Here is a 20,014-nt window from a genome sequence, read left to right as displayed (position 1 = left end):
CTGGTTGCGGCTGTGGGGTGTTTGTGGCTCCAGGTGTTCTTTCGCGGTGAGTCTTAGCGGGAAATTTTTCTTGAGTGTTTGAAGATTCCAATCGGGTTCTCAGGGTCTTATGCAAGGGAACCCTCCGCAGCTTCCGCTTTATCTGCCTAGTTTTCTGTGCGAGGAGGCGCTGTGCGTAGGCAGCTCTTCCTTTTTTAGCTGCTCTTCGAGGAGAAATTCTTTTTTCCATGTTACAAGCTGAAACAGGTCTGGACACATGGGAAGGCACAGAGTTGTGCTCTTAAGTAGCAGAGCGAAGTAGTTTCGTAGTGAGTGTTATAAATGTTAGTGATCATGCCAGGCCCTTGATTCATTCTTTCCAAATAGTTACTGAGACTCCAGTCTTCGCTGCTAGGCTCTGCAGACACTGGAGAGGGTAAGCAAGTTTGTGGGGTAGGGTGGTAAGGAGGCAACCGGCCATTCTCAGCTTCTGTACATAAAGGAAAGGCCACTTGTACACATAAAGCTGTGTAAGTGGCCGATAAACTATTCATAATCCTGGAATTTTGCTGTGATTTGGTTTTTTTTTTTCGCTCATGAACGGCCCCTGCCTTTCTGAGATAGGTGGTCATAATATGCCTGTTCCTTTAAAAAAATTTTATTTTTTCAAGTGTTTGTTAAGTCCGTGCAGTGCGCACGGAGGCCAGCAGAGGGCATTGTATTCCAAGAGCCAGAATTCCAGGTGTTTGTGCGTTCCTGGATGTGGGTGGTGGGATGTCTCTCCAGCCCCTTCATATACCCATTCTTCATTTTGTCTGTTTGGTGTAACTGGGCGTGGAATCCAGGACTTTGCATCCGTTAGGCAAATGATCTACCATTGAGTTATGTCCATATTCACTTATCTTTGGGTAAAGATTTATTTTATTTTAATTCTGTTATGTGTGGGGGAGTGTGCACATGTGAGTGCAGGTGATTGCAGAAGCCAAAAGTGGGCTTCAGACCACAGGAGTTGGAGTTCCAGGCAATCTTGAGCTGTGCTGGGAACAAGAATACTGTGTGTTTTCCTGCTGAGTCATCCCTCCAGCTTCCATTCTCCAGTCTTGAATTTTAAGCCTTGTTTCTCGGCTCTCACCCACTGTTGGACTCTTGTTTTTGAGGTTGGACATGAAGAATCAGCAGTTCCCCAGCAGCGCTTCCTCAAAGGCCCATGGTGGTGGTGCCTGTTCCCAGTCCCAAGGTGGCACTTTCTCTCCATTGCACGATCTCTCCTCACAGTCTCCAGGCACATCCAGTTCCTCCACCAGCACAGTGCCATCTTGCAGCCAGTCCTCACATTCCAGCTCTGGGACGCTGAGCTCTTTAGAGACAGTGTCCACTCAGGAACTCTGTTCTATTCCTGAGGACCAAGAACCTGAGGATCCTGGTCCTGTCCCATGGGCTCGGTTATGGTCTCTTCAGGATGGATTCTCCAATCTAGGTAAGGCATTTTAGTATATAGTGGAGTGTCTTGTTCAGAGAAACAGAGGTGATGGTTAGGCTGTTGCAACCGAAATCTCAGGGCCCTGTGAATGGTTAGAGGTGAGAAAAAGTTTAAAAAGTAAAAATTAAAAAAAAAAAAAGGCTGTGATGGCGTTTGTGGGCTGCCATTGCCTGTCGTGGGCTCGTTTCATTGCTTCTGGTCCTCATGCCAAGGCTTGTCTTATAGGACACCCTTTGGACAATTTTACATCATGCCCGCCTCCCAGACTGCGCACATGGTCCCTATTCTGAAGCCTAGCTAATGCCTAAAAGACCATGTTCTGTTTCCATCCAGTCCCTTCGATTCCTGTTCACTTAGCAAATTCTCCTTGAGATTTTAGGAACCCGCTCCAAACATTCCTTCCCTATGAAGCTGTTCAGTTTCTCCTCCTTTGGACTCTAACAAATGCTTTCCATCCCTGATACTGTGTTGCATTTTAATTTTCTGTTTCTCATGTTTCTTCTCAACTCAGTGGTAAATTACCTGAAACCAAACTCCATTCATATTTATTCCCACTTCCCAGTCCTTGGCATCTAGTAGATGAACCCCAGTTTTCCATTCCTACAGTCTTGGCACAGTTAGCCTCTTATGGCAGATGAGGAAATTGTGTGTCCTTCATGAACTCAGGGCAGCTGTGGTTACCAACATGAGACCCTATGAGTGCTAGAGAGCCTACACTGAGCTACATCTGTTGTCCTATCCCTAGCTATCTTATTTTTGTTTTCAAATAGAATCTTGCTAAGTTTCATAGACTGGCCTCCTTTTTCTTTTTCATTTTTTTTCAGAGAAAAGTTCTCATGTAGCCTGGGTTGACCTAAACTCATTATGGCACTGAGCCTGGCTTTGAACTCTTGATCTTCCTGCCTCTACTTTCCTTTTTTTTTTTAAAGAAAAAATTTTATTTATTTATTTATTAAGTATAGTATTCTGCCTGTAGGTAGACATGCAGGCCAGAAGAGGGCACCAGATCTCATTATACATGGTTGTGAGCCACCATATGGTTGCTGGGTATTGGACTCAGGACCTCTGGAAGAGCAGCCAGTGCTCTTAACTACTGAACCAACTCTCCAGTCCCCTGCCTCTACTTTCCAAGTGTTGACATTATAGGCATACTTCACTAGGCTCTACTCATTTGTTTTTTTATTGTGAGTTTTTTTTTTGTTTTTTTGTTTTTTTTTGAGATAGGATTTCTCTGTGTAGCTTTGGAGCCTGTCCTGGAACTAGCTCTTGTAAATCAGACTGGCCTTGAACTTACAGAGATCCACTGCCTCTGCCTCCCAAGTGCTGGGATAAAGGAATGTGCCACCGTCCCTCGGCTACTCATTAGTTTTTGAAACAAATTCTGCAGCTCAGGTAGGCTTGCAATTCACTGTGTAGTTCCTCATGGCCTTGAGTTTGCATTAATTTTCTTTTAGCCTACTGAGTAGCTGGAATTACACATACCAACCATACCTGGTTCTAATTTACACATTTGTTTGTGGATATCCAGTTGATCCAGAACTATTTCTGAAAGATGTTTGTGTTATTCAGTGTTCTCTAGAGGAACATAGGTGAAAGAATGAATATATATAATCTATTTATATTTAATTACTTGTCATTATTATTACAGTGGCTTACAGGCTGTGGTCCAGTTAGTCCAACAGTGGTTGCCCCTGGGAGGTCTAGGAATCTAGCATTTGTTCAATCTGTAAGGCTGGATGTCTCAGCTGGTCTTCAGTATACAGCAGGATCCTGTTGAAGTAGGCTTCAATGCCAGTGAGGGAATGGACTTGCTAGTAAGAGTGAGAGTAAGCAGGAAAGAGAGCAAGCTCCTTCTTCCATGTCCTTTAGCTGTTAGCAGATGTGGTTTGGGGTAAAGGTAGATCTTAGCACCTAAAAGATCTAGATTAGCCAGGCATTGGTGGTGCCGGGAAGCATTGGCAGGCAGAGCTCTGAGTCTGAGGCCAGTTTGGTTTTCTAGATTGAGTACCAAGATAGCTAGGGCTACACAGAAAAATACTGTCTTGAAAAACGAAAACCACACCCCCATCCCGATCAGAAAAAAAAAATTACAAGGGGATTTATTAATTTGCCTTATACAATATGGCCTGGATAGTCCATTAATAGTTCTCTTCATGCTGGGCGGTGATGGTGTACACCTTTAATCCCAGCACTCGGGAGGCAGAGGCAGGCGGATCTCTGTGAGTTCGAGGCCAGCCTGGTCTACAAGAGCTAGTTCCAGGACAGGCTCCAAAGCCACAGAGAAACCCTGTCTTGAAAAACAACAACAACAAAAATAGTTCTCTTCATGTCGCAGAGACTGAGAGCTTAGCAGCTGCTCAGTTTGCAAGCCTGGATGTCTCGGCAGTTCTAGTTTGGTATGGACAGCTTGGAGGATTCCTAGGGAACTGGAGGTCGAAGAAGCAGCCAAGGTTGGCAGCAGAAATGATGTGATAGATGCACTTAGTAGTAAGAAAACAAGCAACACTGTTTCCCCTTCTTTTTCTTTCTTTCTTGCTTTTTTGAGACAGGGTTTCTTCTCTGTGTAGCTGTGGCTGTCTGCCTGGAACTCACAGAGATCTTCCTGCCTCTGCCTCCTCAGTGCTGGGATTAAAGGTGTGCACCACCACTGCTTGGCTTCCTTGGACGTGTTCTGTCTTGGCTCACAGAAGGGGCCACTCACTCTGCAGTAAGTCTCTTCCCTTCAGTTATTTCTCCATAGATTCATGCAGAGGTCTGTCTCTTAGTTTTCAGGTTCCTTCAGGTTAACAATCAATGTTGACTATTACAGTATTTCATCTGTAGCCAGGCCGACTTCCCATCCTCCTATCTCAGCCTCCTGAGTGCAAGGATTATAGTTGTTTCAGTATACCCAGCAAGAATGAACGTTAATAGCCATGTTATCTTTAATCTATGACTGTGTGGCATCTTCCCAGAGTTTAGTCTGAATTTAGTCTTCTTTGTACAATGTTTTACACATTTCAATATACAAGTCTTACTCTCTTTTTTGTTTTATGAAACCTAGGCTGACCTGAAACTTGCTATGTGTGTTAGGCTGGCCATTAATCTCAACCTCGTGTCTCTACCTCACAAGTGATAGAATTACCACTATGCCTGACTTTGGCTTTTTGGAGACAGAGCCTTAGTCTATATCCTATCCTAGCTTGGAACTCACTAAATAGCCTGTTGTAGCCTTGGACTCATAGCAGTTCTTCCTTGGGCTCCTGCATGTTGGGATCACAAGTATGGACTATAGACATAACCACTACACCTTACTAATATATTTTGAGCAATTCTGAACCTGCATTTGTAAGGGATATTGGTGGTGCGCTGCTACCACTACCACATGGAGCTGCACTCTTGAATAAGGTATCAGGAGACAGTAGACAGGAACTAAAATTAAGGGCCCATCTTTGCAGAGTATCAGTGCAGGGTATTGTTATGATAATAGGTAAGGTAGTGAAATGGAGGACTGCTTGTGTGGAAAGCCTAGGGGAGATGTAGTCCAAACTCTGTTTTGGACTTTTATGTGTGTACACATGCAAGAGGAGAGAGGGAGCGTTGTGTGATGCTGTTCTTGGGGAAAGCGAACACAGGAGAGAGGGAGCAGGGAGTGTTGTGATCCTGTTCTTGGGGAAAGTTAACAGTTGTTTACTTACCCCAGATAGGGAACTGGTGATGACAGGACAAAGTATGGATATATCGCACTGAAGTTTTTTTTTTTTTTTTTTTTTGTTTTTTTTGGTTTTTCGAGACAGGGTTTCTCTGTGGTTTTGGAGCCTGTCCTGGAACTAGCTCTTGTAGACCAGGCTGGTCTCGAACTCACAGAGATCCACCTGCCTCTGCCTCCTAAGTGCTGGGATTAAAGGCGTGCGCCACCACCGCCCGGCCAGCACTGAAGTTTTATTGGAGTTACTTAGAGAAATATGGATGAGAGGTTACTTAAAGAAGCAGAAATGTCTCAAAGACAGCTGCATCACCAAAGGTTCATCCCAGCATGGGTAACAGCTCACAAAGCTACCTGGAGCACACTGCACACAGCCTGTTAGGCAGCTCAGCAGGTTCGAGGGTGTCCTATCCCAATGGCTCAGTTGGTCTCTGCCTCTTCCAGGCATCTCGTCTGGTGTTTGTTTCTTCTGGGCACCTTGATGGTCTGAGAGTCTTTGCAGCTTGTTTTGTCTCTTGGGGAGAGAGGGACTTAGGGAATCTGGTCAGAAGTTATTTTGGTTTATTTACTTTCTGCCTTAAGGAACTTCCTTGCAGTGTAGAGTTGTTTTTTTTTTTTTAAAACAGCCTATTGTTGGGAGCAGGAAAGCTGATTCAGAGGTTAAGCTGCTCTTGCCAGAGGATCTAGGTTTAATTCCCAGTACCCAGGTGGCAGCTCAAAACTGCATGTTAAGTCCAGTTCTAGGGATCTAACATCCTCACACAGATATACACACAGGCAAAGCACCAATGCCTATAAAGTAAAGCTTTAAAAAATCATTAAAAGAAAGGAAGAACCTGTTGTTTTTGCCTTTTTATATATATCCTTTGCTAAAATATCCTGTCGTTTCTCCTCCCTTTTTGCATCCTGTGACTTAAAGTGCTTCTCTCCGAGGTGGATGTTTTACCCTTTGAGGAAGCTGCTACACAACAGGAATATTGTGTGCCCGGCTTGCTTGGGCAGTGAAATTGAGACGGTGAGGCTGGGGGTAGTTAGCAAGGGGAGTGATATCTGCTACTAGGCTGGGGGAGGCAAGTGCCTGGACTGAGTGTCTGGCAGGCCTTGAAGACTGTAGACTTTATACTGAATGTAATAGGAAGCCTCAGGAAGGTAATATGCAGGAAATTAGATACAATTATTTTTCAAAATCATAAAATTATTTTAGATGTTTTAATGACTGCTTTTCATCTCATGGTTATGGAAAAGCCAGCAGCTATTTAACCTGTTAAAGTGTTACAGCCTGTTGTGATGGCACATGCCTGCCATCTTGGCATGTGGGAAGCTGAGGCAGAAGGATCAGGAGTTCATGGCTAGCCTCAGCTACAAAGCAAGTTCAAGTGCAGCTGAACTATGTGATACTCTCAAATAAACAAACAGATAGGGTTAGAGATGTGGCTCAGTTGGAGCACTTGCCTAGTATGCACAAAGCCTTGGGTTTCACCCCTAGCCCCACATAAACGGGAGTGGTTGGCCCTGTTTGCAAATCCAGCACCAGGGAAGTTGAGGGCATATGGATTAGAAATTTAAGGTCATCCTTGTTACACAGAGAATTAGAAGCCAGCTGGGAGTGTATGAGACCCTGTTGTAAACACCAACTAACCACACCCCAAAACCTGCAATAAAACGAAGCAATTTTATGATTGTCCCCCCCCTTTTTAAGTTTTTTTATTTTTTAGTTGTTGCTGGGGATTGAACCCAGGGCCTTGAATATGCTAAGCACGCACTGCGCACTGATCTACATCTTAGTGTTCCCCAATATTTAATTTTAAAGGTTTTGGTGATCAAATCTATACTTTTGATTGCCTTCTTACACACTTCTTTTTTGACAGTCTTTCTGTGTGGGTAAGAGTGGCCTTGAGCTTGTCCTCTTGTGAGCCTCCCAAATGCTGGGGTCACATGTGCACCTCTTCACAGAACTGGTTCCTCCCTACAGTTAGTACGATTGAATGTTTAGTGTATGAACTTCCAGTCCTCTGCTGTGTGCTTTTGTATTAACAGACTGTGTTAGCGACAACTACTGGTTTGGGAGGGATAAAAGCTGTGAGTATTGCTTTGATGGACCACTGCTGAGAAAGACCGAGAAGTATCGGACGTACAGCAAGAAGCACTTCCGCATCTTCAGGGTAGGTGAAGGTTACTTCTTGGAGGTCTGGTGATCTAGCCATTGCTCTTGGGTGTCTTGCAGTATTAATCCCTGCTGTTCAAACGTGGAAATTAAGCAGGGTGGTGGTGCTGGTGGTGCACACCTTTGACCCCAGCACTGGGGAAGCAGAGGCAGGTGGATCTCTATGAGTTCGAGGCCAGCCTGGTCTGCAGAATGAGTTCCAGGACAGCCAAGGCTGTTACACACAGAGAAACAATGTCTTGAAGAACAAAAAAAAAAAAAAAAAAAAAAAAGAAAAGAAAAGGAAAAGAAAAAAAGAAAAAGAAAAGACCAGCAACAACAAAACCCATAGAAATGAAATGTTTTCTATTTCAGGAAATGGGCCCTAAAAATTCTTACATTGTGTATATAGAAGATCACAGTGGGAATGGAACCTTTGTAAACACTGAGCTCATAGGGAAAGGAAAACGCCGTCCTTTGAGTAACAACTCTGAAATCGCACTTTCTTTGTGTAGAAATAAAGGTAATGTCATTGTCATACTGTTAGTAGGTTTTCTTTAATTTCTCTGTAAAGGGAGATTTTTGTGTCTTCATAGATTATGCTTTAAATCAGTCAGATTAAGTTAGCATTCAGTAGCATTCAGGAGTTAACTCCCTTGCCTGAGTTGTGTTTTTAATTTGTTTTTGAGACAAGGTCTCACTATATGGCTGTCCTGGAATTTCGTGCTTAGACCAGGCTGGTCTTGAACTCAGAGATCTGCCTGCCTCTATTTCCTGAGTGCTGAGCTTTTTCTGTGAGTGTGTGTGTTTGTGCAGGTGTGGAAGCCAGGGGGTAATATATGATGTCTTAATCTATCTCATCTCCAACTTATCTATTTACATTTATTTGTGTGTGTGTGTGCGCGTATGTGTGCGTGCAAGAGAGAGAGAAGAGAGAGATTTTTGTGTGCACGTGCAGACTTAGATGTTATATAGGGTCAGAGAACAACTGTTGGGAGTTGGTTTTCTTCCACTGTGGGTTCTGGGGTTCAAACTCAAGTCATTAGGCATGCATAGCAGCTTATATTACCTACTGAGCTCTCTTGCTGACTCATGGATTAAAAACAGTTCACTTTGGTCAGGTAGTGGTGGTGCACATCTTTAATCCCAGCACTTGGGAGGCAGAGGCAGGTGGATCTCTGTGAGTTCAAAGCCAGCCTGGTCTACAGAGCGAGTCCCAGGACAGTCCAGACTGTTTTACAGAGAAACCCTGCCTTGAATAACAAAAGCAAAAATAAACAAAAATAATTTATTTTGTATTACATGATAAATATAGTTATTCATTCATTCATTCATTCATTCATTCATTCATTCATTTATTTTGGTTTTTCGAGACAGGGTTTCTCTGTGGCTTTGGAGCCTGTCCTGGAACTTGCTCTGTGGACCAGGCTGGTCTCGAACTCACAGAGATCCGCCTGCCTCTGCCTCCCGAGTGCTGGGATTAAAGGCGTGCGCCACCATCGCCCGGCTAAATATAGTTCTTTATATTCTGTTTAATTAAACTTTAGAACCAGTTTTCTAACCATGAATTAACGAGGCCGTTTCTGTCCTTTTCCCCCATAGTTTTTGTATTTTTTGATCTGACTGTAGATGATCAGTCAGTTTATCCTAAGGAATTAAGAGATGAATACATCATGTCAAAAACTCTTGGAAGGTAAACTTTGTTTTTCTTTATATAATAAACTGAACCTTATTTTTTCTTATGTATTTTTATTGGTTAGTTTTTTTGTACCTGATTTTACAATATTGTTATTTATAACATAGCTGTTTATTAAACTTTGTGATAGATATATTACTGATTTATTTGACAATGGTCAATTTAAATTAACTTCTTTTCCTTATAAATTTTAGTGCTCGGATTAGCTTGTGCCACCAGGGCCATGTTCACTGATAACTGTGTGTGTGTTTATGTGTGTGTGTGTGTGTGTTCATATACATGTGTATGAGGATAGTCGCATAAGTAGTCCCGAGGTCAACATCTTCTTCAATGACTTCCCACTTTATGTTTTGTAGCTCACTGAACCTGGAGCTCGCTGACTAAGCTTATGTGGCAGCAAGCAAACCCCTAGGATGCTCCTGTCTTTTCCTCATGAGCAGTGGGATTAGAGACAAGCTTCTTATGTAGGTTCTGGGAATCCAAACTCTGGTCCTTGTGTTTGTATAGCAAATATTTTATAGACTGAACTGTCTTCCAGCTCTTTATTTTACTGGAACTGATTAAGTAATTTTTGAGATAGGGTCTCCCTTTGTTGCTCTGACTGGCCTAGAACTCACAGAGATTCTCTTCTATCTCCTAAGTGGTTGGATTAAAGGTGGGCACCACCATTCCTGGGACATTTACTTTTCTCATGTAGCTTACCCTGGCTTCAAAATTACTATGCAGTCAAGGACAGCCTTGAACTTTTGATACTCTTGCCTCAACCTCCCCAGACAGGATTCCAGGCCTGCCTCACCATACCTAGCTGTTGATGACTTGAGAAAAAGCTTTTCATGACCTGTGATTCATAGAACATATAATTCACATGTGTGTATATATGTGTGTGTGCACTCATGCCACAGTGAGTATGTGGAGGCCAGAGGACAACATGCAGGGGTCAGTTTTCTTTTTCTTTTTTTTTTTTTAGATTTTTTTATTTATTATGTATACAGTGTTCTGCTTGCATGTATACTTGCAGGCCAGAAGAGGGCACCAGATCTCATTACAGATGGTTGTGAGCCACCATGTGGTTGCTGGGGATTGAACTCAGGACCTCTGGAAGAGCAGTCAGTGCTCTTAACCTCTGAGCTACCTCTCCAGCCCCCAGGGGTCAGTTTTCTACTTCTACCATGTGATCATTTTTTTTTTAATCTAGAACTTTACTCATTTTATTTTATTTTTTTTTTAAAGATTTATTTATTTATTATGTGTACAACATTCCTTCCATGTGTGCCTGAATGCCAGAAGGGGGTGCTGGGTCTCATTATAGATGGCTGTGAGCCACCATGTGGTTGCTGGGAATTGAACTCAGGGCCTCTGGAAGAGCAGTCAGTGCTCTTAACCACTGAGCCATTTCTCCAGCCCTTTACTCATTTTATTTGGTTAAGGTTTAGGGTCAATGATTTTTAGCTGGTGTTCTTGGGACACCTTAGGGAATCCAGAATTAATCAAAGGGGTAAATTTTGGAGAACGTTATATCATTTTTATATATTTCTGAAAAGTTGGTAAATTCATGTGTTTGTGCATATTGGCAATATCCATGCCTGTCATCTATGGATATCACCAACATTTCTATGCCAATTTATAGTTGCCAAAATATCACTGTTGCTAGACCCCACTTTGTTCATAATGGAATACATATTAGTATTTCTGTTGTTTAGTTCATTGTTTTAATTAATTAATTAAATTGCATTAATTAATTTTTGCTTGCCAATCCCAGTTCCCCAACCTTCCTCTCCTCCTGCTCCCCGCACCGTCCCCCTACCTCACCTCCCGAAATGTTCCTCAGAGAGGGTAAGGCCTCCCCTGGGAAGTCAACTATCTGTCTTATCTCCTCATTGAGGGAGGACCAAGCCCCCCCTTTTCTCCCCTGCCCCTGGGCCCATGTGTCTAGGCTGAGTAAGGTATCTCTCCATAGAGAACAGGTTACACAAAGTCAGTTCATGCGTTATGGTTAGATCCTGGTCCCACTGCCAGTGGCGCCACACACTGCCCAAGCCACACCATAGTCACCTGCATTCAGGGTCATAGTTTGATCATATACAGGTTCCTCATTTGTCAGTCTGGTGTCAGTGAGCTCTTACTTGCTCAGGTCAAATGATTCTGTGACTTTTCCCATCATGGTCTTGACCCTGTTGCTTATATTATCACTCCTTTCTCTCCTCGATCATTCTCTAGGAACTCGGCCCAGTAGTTAGCTGTGGATCTCCACATCTGTTTCTGGAAGAGGGTTCTAGCTTCTCTGGGATTGTAGACAGTAGGCTGTCTATCCTTTGTCTGAAATCCACTTATGAGTAGTACATAATATATTTGGCTTTTTGGGTCTGGATTATCACACTCAGGATGTTTTTTCTAGTTCCATCCATTTGTCTGCAAATTTCAAGATGCCATGGTTTTTTACAACTGAGTAGTACTCTATTGTATAAATGGGTCATATTTTCTTTACCCATTCTTTGGTTAAAGGGCATCTAGGTTGTTTCCAGGTTCTAGCTATTACAAATAATGCTGCTGTGAACATAGTTGAGCAAATGTCCTGGTGGTGTGAGTGTGCCTCCTCTGGGTATATGCCCAAAAGTGGTATTGCCGGGTCTTGATGTATATTGATTCCTAATTTTCTGAGAAATAGCCATACTAATCTCCACAGAGGCTATACAAGTTTGCACTCCCACCAGCAATGAAGGAATTTTCCCCTTACTCCACATCCTCTCCAGCATAAGCTGTCATCAGTGTTTTTGATCTTTGTCATTCTGACAGGTGTAAGATGGTATCTCAGGGTTGTTTTGATTTGCATTTCTCTGATGGCTGATGGTGTTTAGCATTTCCTTAAGTGTTTTTCAGCCATTTGAGATTCTTCTGTTGAGAATTCTATGTAGGTCTGTACCCCGTTTTTTAATTGGATTATTTGATAGTTTGAGGTCTAGTTTTTTTGAGTCCTTTGTACATTTTGGAGATCAGTCCTGTCAGATGTGGGGTTGGTGAAGATCTTTTCCCATTCTGTAGGCAGCCGTTTTGTCTTGTTGACCGTGTCCTTTACTTTACAGAAGCTTCTCAGTTTCAGGAGTCCCATTTATTAATTGTTTCTCTCAATGTCTGTGCTACTGCTGTTACATTTAGGAAGTGATCTCTTGTGCCCATGCATTCAAGGGTACTTTCCACATTCTCTTCTATGAAGTTCAGTGTGGCTGGCTTTATATTGAGGTCTTTGATCCATTTGGACTTGAGTGTTGTGCATGGCCATAGATATGGATCTATTTGCATTCTCTTTTTGTTGTTGTTGTTGTTTTGTTTTTTGAGACATGGTTTCTCTGTAGCTTTGAAGCCAGTCCAGGAACTAGCTCTTGTACCCTGGGCTAGCCTTGAACTCACGAGATCCGCCTACCTCTGCCTCCCAAGTGCTGGGATTAAAGGCCTTCGCCACCACTGCCTGGCTCTATTTGTATTCTTCTACATGTTGACATCCAGTTATACCAGCACCGTTTGTTGAAGATGCCTTACTCTGAAGATGCCTTCTCTTTTCCATTTTATAGTTTTAGCTTCTTTGTCAAAAACCAGTTGTTCATAGGTGTGTGGGTTAATATTAGGGTCTTCCATTCAATTTCATTGGTTCACCTATTTTTATGCCAATACCAACCTGTATACAAAGCTACAGTCAGGGATGGTACTTTATTGTACAGGGTTGTTTGGACTATGCTGGGTTTTTTAGTTTTTTCATATGAAATTTAGTATTGTTTTTTCGAGGTCTGTGAAAAATTGTGCTGGGATTTTGATGGCTTTTGCATTGATTGGTTTTGGTAACATTGTCATTTTTACTGTATTAATCCTACCAACCCATGAGCATAGGGAATCTTTCTGTTTTCTGATATTCTCTTTAATTTTGTTCTTCAAAGACTTAAAGTTCTTGTCATACAGGTCTTTCACTTGTTTGGTTAGAGTTACCCCAAGATATTTTATGTTGTGTAGCTCTTGTAAAAGGTGATGTTTCTCTGATTTTTTTTCTTATACTGTTTATCATCTGTATACAGGAGAGCTACTGATTTTTTTGAGTTAATCTTATATCCTGCCACATTACTGAAGGTGTTTATTATCAACTGTAGGAGTTCCCTGGTAGAATTTTTAGGGTCACTTATATATACTATTATATCATCTGCAAATAGCAAAAAATCGACTTCTTTCTTTCTAGTTTGTATCCCTTTGATCTCTTTTTGTTTTCTTATTGTTCTAGCTAGGACCTCAATATATGCTGAAGTAGTATGTTGAAGAGATATAGAGAGAGTGGACAGCTTTGTCTTGTTCTTGATTTTATTGGAATTGCTTTGAGTTTCTTTCCATTTTGTTTGATGTTGGCTGTTGGCTTGCTGTACATTGCCTTTATTATGTTTGGGAATGTTCCTTGTATTCCTGATCTCTCCAAGACCTTTATCATGAAGGGGTGTTGTAATGAGATGATCATGTGTTTTTTTTTTCTTTCAGTTTATTTATATGGTGATTACATTGATGGATTTTCATATGTTGAATTATCCCTTTACTTCTGGGATGAAGCCTACTTGATCATGGTGGATGATGTTTATGATGTGTTCTTGGATTTGGTTTGCCAGTACTTTATTGAGTATTTTTGCAGTAATATTTTTCTCCCCCGTATGTAAAAGCAAAGAGCCTTTATTTTATGCAAGTTTGCAAACTTGGTCTCTCCGCATGTCCAGCACATTGGAATATCAGAGAGCCCCAAGCTCAGTTAGAATTGGGTTTTTATATTAGTAAAGGTGGGGGTGGGGGTTTCTGAGGTTCAGGACCCTTGATTGGCTGACATTTGTCTAAGGGTGTCCTGGTGAGTGTGTGCTGACAGGTGGTCCTATCTACAGCGGTTAGAATGTTTGATGGTCTGTTCTTGGGTGGTGGTTGGGTAATCTCAGCTTGTGGTTTTTCCTGCAAACAGATATTGCTTCAGGGTAAACTACTGAGACTCAGGCCTCTATTAAATTTTTTGATGGCTGAGTCCTACACTGGCAGGTGATAGTGGTTGGAAGTAAAGAACTTCCTTTGGGTGATCTTTTCATATATATCTTATCATGGCTGGCTCCTACATTTCCCCTTCACAAGCACAGATGACAGGACCCAATCTTGGGTCCTGCTTGCCCCAGGTTTTATGGAGGTATGAAACTATTAAATTAATAAATCCATTAATTGACAACTCTGGACATATTTTTCTGGTATATCAAGGGACACTATAGGTAGTTATCTTGTTCCCCATGCCAGGGAGTTCCCCCTTTGTCTCAGCGGTTTTTTTTTTTGTTTTTTTTTTTTTGGTTTTTTTCGAGACAGGGTTTCTCTGTAGCTTTGGTGCCTGTCCTGGAACTAGCTCTTGTAGACCAGGCTTGCCTCGAACTCCCAGAGATCCACCTGCTTCTGCCCCCGAGTGCTGGGATTAAAGGCGTGCGCCACCACCGCCCGGCTTGTCTCAGCCTTTTTACCTATTTTGGACATGGGGCCTGGGGTGACGTTTTTCTTTCTGCAGCTACTTCAAGTTGACAGTGGGACATTGTTATCCAGGCCTAAGCAGGTTGATTGAAAGGGTAGCCAAAGATGGGGGCGGGGAGGGATTTAGGCAATGGGGCACTCATCAGTCTCCGTTGAAGGGACAGGGAGCAGTCATATCAGTTGGCCTGGTCCACATCAGCTTTCAGGAAGTCCAGGGTTCACCGACATTCAGAGCAGGTTGTAGTCGGCAACTGATGCTTAGATGCGTCTGCCGTCCAAGTGGAAACCTACTGAGATAAGTTTAATCTAGGACCAGAAGTTAAAATTTAGAAAAAGAGCAGATAACAGATGTCTGTAAACAGGAGGTATAGACTCACACCTTTGAGTCCTAGCTAATAAGTTGGCTACAGCTTTGTGGAAGAATCTGGATACCTTTTGCTATTAAATTGACATTATAACTGTCCTCACCATTAATACTATCAGAGATCTCAGAAGGATAAATAAAGTATATGAGTACAGACCAAATAGTTTCCAAATCTATTAAATGACAGGGACCAGAGTCCACATACAGTTAGTCATACCTACGTCTCCTTAGCATTGGAGGCAGAAATTACAGTAATATTTATGAGGGAGATTTTCTTAGTTGCATCTTTGTGTGGTTTGGGTATCAGGGTAACTATAGCCTCATAAAAAGAGTTTGGCAGTGTTCATTCTGCTTCTGTTGTGTGGAACAATTTGAGGGGTGTCAGTATTGTCTCTTCTGTGAAATTCTGGTAGAAATCTGTACTGAATACATCTGACCCTGGGCTCTTTTTGGAAGAGAGGCTTTTGATGACTGTTTCTATTTCCTTATGGGTTATAGATCTCCTTAATTTGTTTATCGTGTCTTGATTTAATTTTGGTATTTGGTACTATTCAGAAAATTATTCATTTTCTTTAAATTTTCCTATTTTGTGGAGTACAAATTTTTGAAGTAGGACCTGATGATTCTCTGTTTTTTTTTTTGTTTTGTTTTGTTTTTGTTTTTCGAGACAGGGTTTCTCTGTGGCTTTGGAGCCTGTCCTGGAACTAGCTCTGTAGACCAGGCTGGTCTCAAACTCACAGAGATCCGCCTGCCTCTGCCTCCCGAGTGTTGGGATTAAAGGCGTGCGCCACCATCTGATGATTCTCTGGATTTCCTTGTTTGTCTGTTGTTATGTCCCCCTTTTCATTTCTGATCTTGTAAATTTGGATTTTCTTTCTGCCTTTTGGTTAGTGTGTATAAAGGTTTGTCAGTCTTGTTGATTTTTTTGAAGAACCAACTCTTTGTCTCTTTGATTCTTTGTATTGTGTTCTTTGTTTCTATTTTATTGATTTTAGCACTCAATTTGATTTTTTTTCCCACTGTCTACTCCTCCTGGGTGAATTTGCTTCTTTTTATTCTGAGGTTTCAGTTCTGTTAATTTGCTAGCGTGGGATTTTTCCAGCTTCTTTATGTAGGCCTTTAGTGCAATGAACTTTCCTCTTAGCACTGCTTTCATTGTGTTCCATAAATTTGGGTATGTTGTGTGGTCATTTTCATTGAGATTTAGGAAGTCTTTAGTTTCTTTTTTTATTTCTTCCTTGACCCAGTGGTCATTCAGTTGAGTGTTTTTCAATTTCCATTGTGTGTGGGCTTTCTGAGATCAGTGTTGTTGTTGAATTCTAACTTTAAGCCGTGGTGATCTGATAAGATACATGGAGTTATTCCAATTTTTTTTGTATCTGTTGAGGTTTGTTTTTTTACCGAGTATGTGGTCAATTTTTGAGAAAGTTCTATGTGCTGAGAAGAAGGTGTATTCTTCTGTGTTTGGGGGACATGTTCTATAGATGTCTGTTAGGGCCATTAGAATCATAACGTCTGTTGGTTTCTGTCTTTCTCTGTTAAGTTTCTGGCTGGTAGACCTGTCCAGTGGTGATAGTGGGGTGTTGAAGTCTCCCACTATTATTAGTGTGTGGGTTTAATGTGTAATTTAAGCTTTAGTAATGTTTCTTTTGCATATGTGGGTGCTATTGTATTTTGGGGTATTGATGTTCAGAATTGAGATTTCCTCTTGATGGATTTTTCCTGTGATTGATTTTAGCTTGAAGTGTATTTTGTTAGATATTAGGATAGCTACACCAGCTTGTTTCTTAGGTCCATTTGATTGGAAAAGTTACCCTTTTACTCTCAGGTAATATCTGCCTTTGTGGTTGAGGTGTGTTTCTTTTATGAAGCAGAGGGATGAATTTTGTTTTCATATCCAGTCTGTTAGCCTGTGTCTTTTAGAGGCCAGTTGAGTACATTGATATTAAGGGATATTAATGATCAGTGATTGCCAGTTTCTGTTATTTTGTTGTTGTTCTGGTTGTTAATGGTGGAACTGTGTGCATGCTTCCCTTCTTTCGGATTTCCTGCTGTGAGATCATCTATTGTCTGTGTTTTTGTGTTGTATATGACTTCCTTGGGGTGGAGTTTTCCTTCTATGACTTTCTGTAGGGCTGGATTTGTGGATAGGTATTGTTTAAATTTGGTTGTGTCATGGAATATCTTGTTTTCTCCATCTATGGTGATTGAAAGCTTTGTTGGGTTCAGTAGTCTGGGCTGTTATCTCTTAGTGTCTGCATAACGCCTGTCCAGGGTCTTTTAGCTTTCATTGTTTCCATTGAGAAGTCAGGTGTAATTCTGATAGGTCTGCTTTTATATGTTACTTTTTCTTTTTCATTTTATCATTTTCATAAGGTTATTTTTAAGTTCATTTTCTTCTGCTTCATCTGCATTGGGATTTTCAGGTCTTGCTGTTGTAGAAGCAGTAGTTTCTGGTGCTGCCATGTTGCTTTGCTCTTTACGATATTGAATGTGTTCTTACCTTGTTGTCTACCCATCTCTTCCTCTAACTGGAACAGGTGGAGCCTGTGCTTCAGGGCTTGTCTTCCACCATTTTTTGCTTCGTTGAATGTTCCTTCAGGCACAGCAGAGCCTCTGGTGATGGCCACTCTGGTGAGGCCAGAGATCTGGTGTTCTTTCCTCCAGATGATGACGGGCCATGGTTCCGGTGGTTGCTGTACCAGTGTGTTGTCTCTTACAGAGAATGGCAGTGGATGCTGGCTGGGACACAGGTACTCTTTCCCAGAGAAACCTCATGTGATAGCTTCTGGAAGCCACTGCTGTCATTGCTCCTGGTTGTCGCTTGGCTCTGACTCTCCTGGCAGTCACTCGGTTGGCTTTGATTTATTAACTAATTAAATTAAGTTTCTGTCTTTTTTTTTTTTTTTTTTTGAAGACAGTGTAGCCCTTGTAGACCTCAAACTCATGGGCAGTTCTAGTTACAAGGATGAGCTACCATTTCCAGAGTATTCATTGTCAATCAAAAATTATTTAATTACTTGTGTGTATTTGTGATGAGTATGAGATATGTGTGTGTGAGTGTAGGTAGGTGTGAGTGTTTAAAGTGACGAGTGTTGCGTGTGATGTGATGTGTGTGAAGAGTGTATAATTGTGAGGTGCATGTGATGTGTGTACCATGGTGTGCGTGTGTAGTTCAGTTTTCTCCTTCTACCATAGATTCCAGAGAGTGATTCAGGTCATAAAGCTTGTTTGGGGTCCTAATTTGCTTTCTGTTGCTGTGATAAGCATCATAACCAAAAACAGCTTGGAGAGGAAAGGGTTCATTTGATTTTAGGTACTGCTCACAGTCCATCATTGAGGACACCAAGGCAGAAACTCCAGTAGAGACAGTAACTGAAGCAGAGACCATGGAGGAGCGCTGATCACTACCTACTCCCAAAGGCTTATTCATTCAGCCTGCTTTCTTTTCTAATACAGGACCACATCACCAGGTGTAAGACTGTGAACAGTGGGTTTAGCATCAGTTATCAATCAAGAATATGCCCACAGACTTGCGTATAAGCCAATGTGATGGAGATCTTTTTATTCCTATCGAGGTTCCTTTTTCCCAGATGATCCTAGTTTGTATCAAGTTGACCAACAACAAAAACCCAAAACAAAACCCAGTACAATTGATTCCTTGTCAACTTAACATACAAACATATCATCCTTGAACCATAACTTTTTTTTTGCCCCCCAAGTTGTCATATTAATATTAATTCATGGCCTGGTGGGTGGTGACTCAAGCCTTTAAATTTAGTACTTAAGAGATAGAGGCAAGTGTGTCTTTGTGGGTTTGAGATCAGCCTGGTCTACATAGTGAGTTCCAGGATAGCCAGAACTATGTAGACATAGTCTACATAGTCTCAAAAAACAAAGCAAAACAAAAATTAATGTCAAGGTGTGAAGCACAGTCTAATTTTTTGAAGTCTGGGTTTTTTAAAAAGTTCAACAAGGGGACTGGAGAGATGGCTCAGCGGTTAGGAGCATTGCCTGCTCTTCCAAAGGTCCTGAGTTCAATTCCCGGCAACCACATGGTGGCTCACAACCATCTGTAAGTTGGTGCCCTCTTCTGGCCTGCAGGAATACACGCAGACAGAATATTGTATACATAATAAATAAATAAATATTTAAAAAAAAAAGTTCAACAAGGGGCAGGAGAGATGGCTCAGCAGTTAAGAGCACTGACTACTCCTTCCAGAGGACCCAGGTTTAATTCCCAGCACCCACATGGCAGCTCACAACTGTAACTCCAAGATCTGACACCCTCATACAGGCCAAATGCTGATGCATATACAGTAAAAATAAATTTTAAAAAAAAGCTCAACAATTTGGAACTGGAGTACTAACTTAGTAACTAAGAACGCTGGTTGCTCTTCAAGAGGATCTGTGTGATTTCCAGTACTTACATAATGTCTCATAGCTTATAACTAATTCCATGGGATCTGACACCTAATCTTTAGTTTACTGCACGCAGGTGTTTCACAGGCTTATTTGTAGGAAAAGCACCCACCGGGCGCTGGGCGGTGGTGGCGCATGCCTTTAATCCCAGCACTCGGGAGGCAGAGGCAGGTGGATCTCTGGGAGATAAAAATAACTTCTAAAATAAGAAGGAACCAGGGTTACAATCAGATCAAAGCAAAATCAAATTCCAGCAGCTTAAGTAACTCAGTGTCCAAGGTCTGGGACTTAGGACTTTTTGATCTACAGAAGTCTTGAGCAGCTCCACTTCTCCCACCGTGCCATATAGCTTGCCTTGTAGTCTCAGGCTGGCTCCACGCCTGCTGCTGTCCTCGGTGGTCATCCCACAGTCTGGGCATCTCCATTATGCTGGGGTCTTCAATTGCAACTGAGCCTATATCTTTGTCAGTGACCTCCTAGACTGTCTTCAGGGATATTTCAAGACTGCCACACAGTGCTAAGCCTCAGCTGCTTTCTGTAAGCCCTTCATGCCTTCAAAATGGTTTATGGGAAACTCTTATGAAGTTTGACTTTCAGCTTGAAATGCAGCTTTGAACCCTCTCTGGACCACAGATTCTGTGTGCTGACCCAGAAGATTTCCCCTTGATGATGTTGGTCTCTCATTAATCATAGCTGATTTTTCTTTTTTTTTTTTTAAAGTTTTTTGAGAC

At 41.8% G+C, this 20,014-nt stretch overlaps 1 protein-coding gene across 1 annotated transcript in view; it reads left to right on the top strand.

The window, feature by feature from the left end:
• Window positions 1-19: 19 nt before the first annotated feature.
• The window catches only part of LOC130871172 (serine/threonine-protein kinase Chk2-like), a 41,151-nt gene continuing 21,156 nt past the window's right edge, over window positions 20-20,014 (top strand). Inside the window, 5 exon segments of the mRNA XM_057764471.1 lie at window positions 20-46; window positions 1,137-1,456; window positions 7,182-7,306; window positions 7,663-7,810; window positions 8,890-8,980. Of these exon segments, the coding sequence (XP_057620454.1) occupies window positions 1,144-1,456; window positions 7,182-7,306; window positions 7,663-7,810; window positions 8,890-8,980 (677 nt within the window). The 5' untranslated portion in view covers window positions 20-46; window positions 1,137-1,143.

The sequence above is a fragment of the Chionomys nivalis genome, chromosome 3 (assembly GCF_950005125.1).
Source record: "Chionomys nivalis chromosome 3, mChiNiv1.1, whole genome shotgun sequence".
Taxonomy (NCBI): Eukaryota; Metazoa; Chordata; class Mammalia; order Rodentia; family Cricetidae; genus Chionomys; species Chionomys nivalis.
This window is presented reverse-complemented; position numbering and strand designations above follow the sequence as displayed.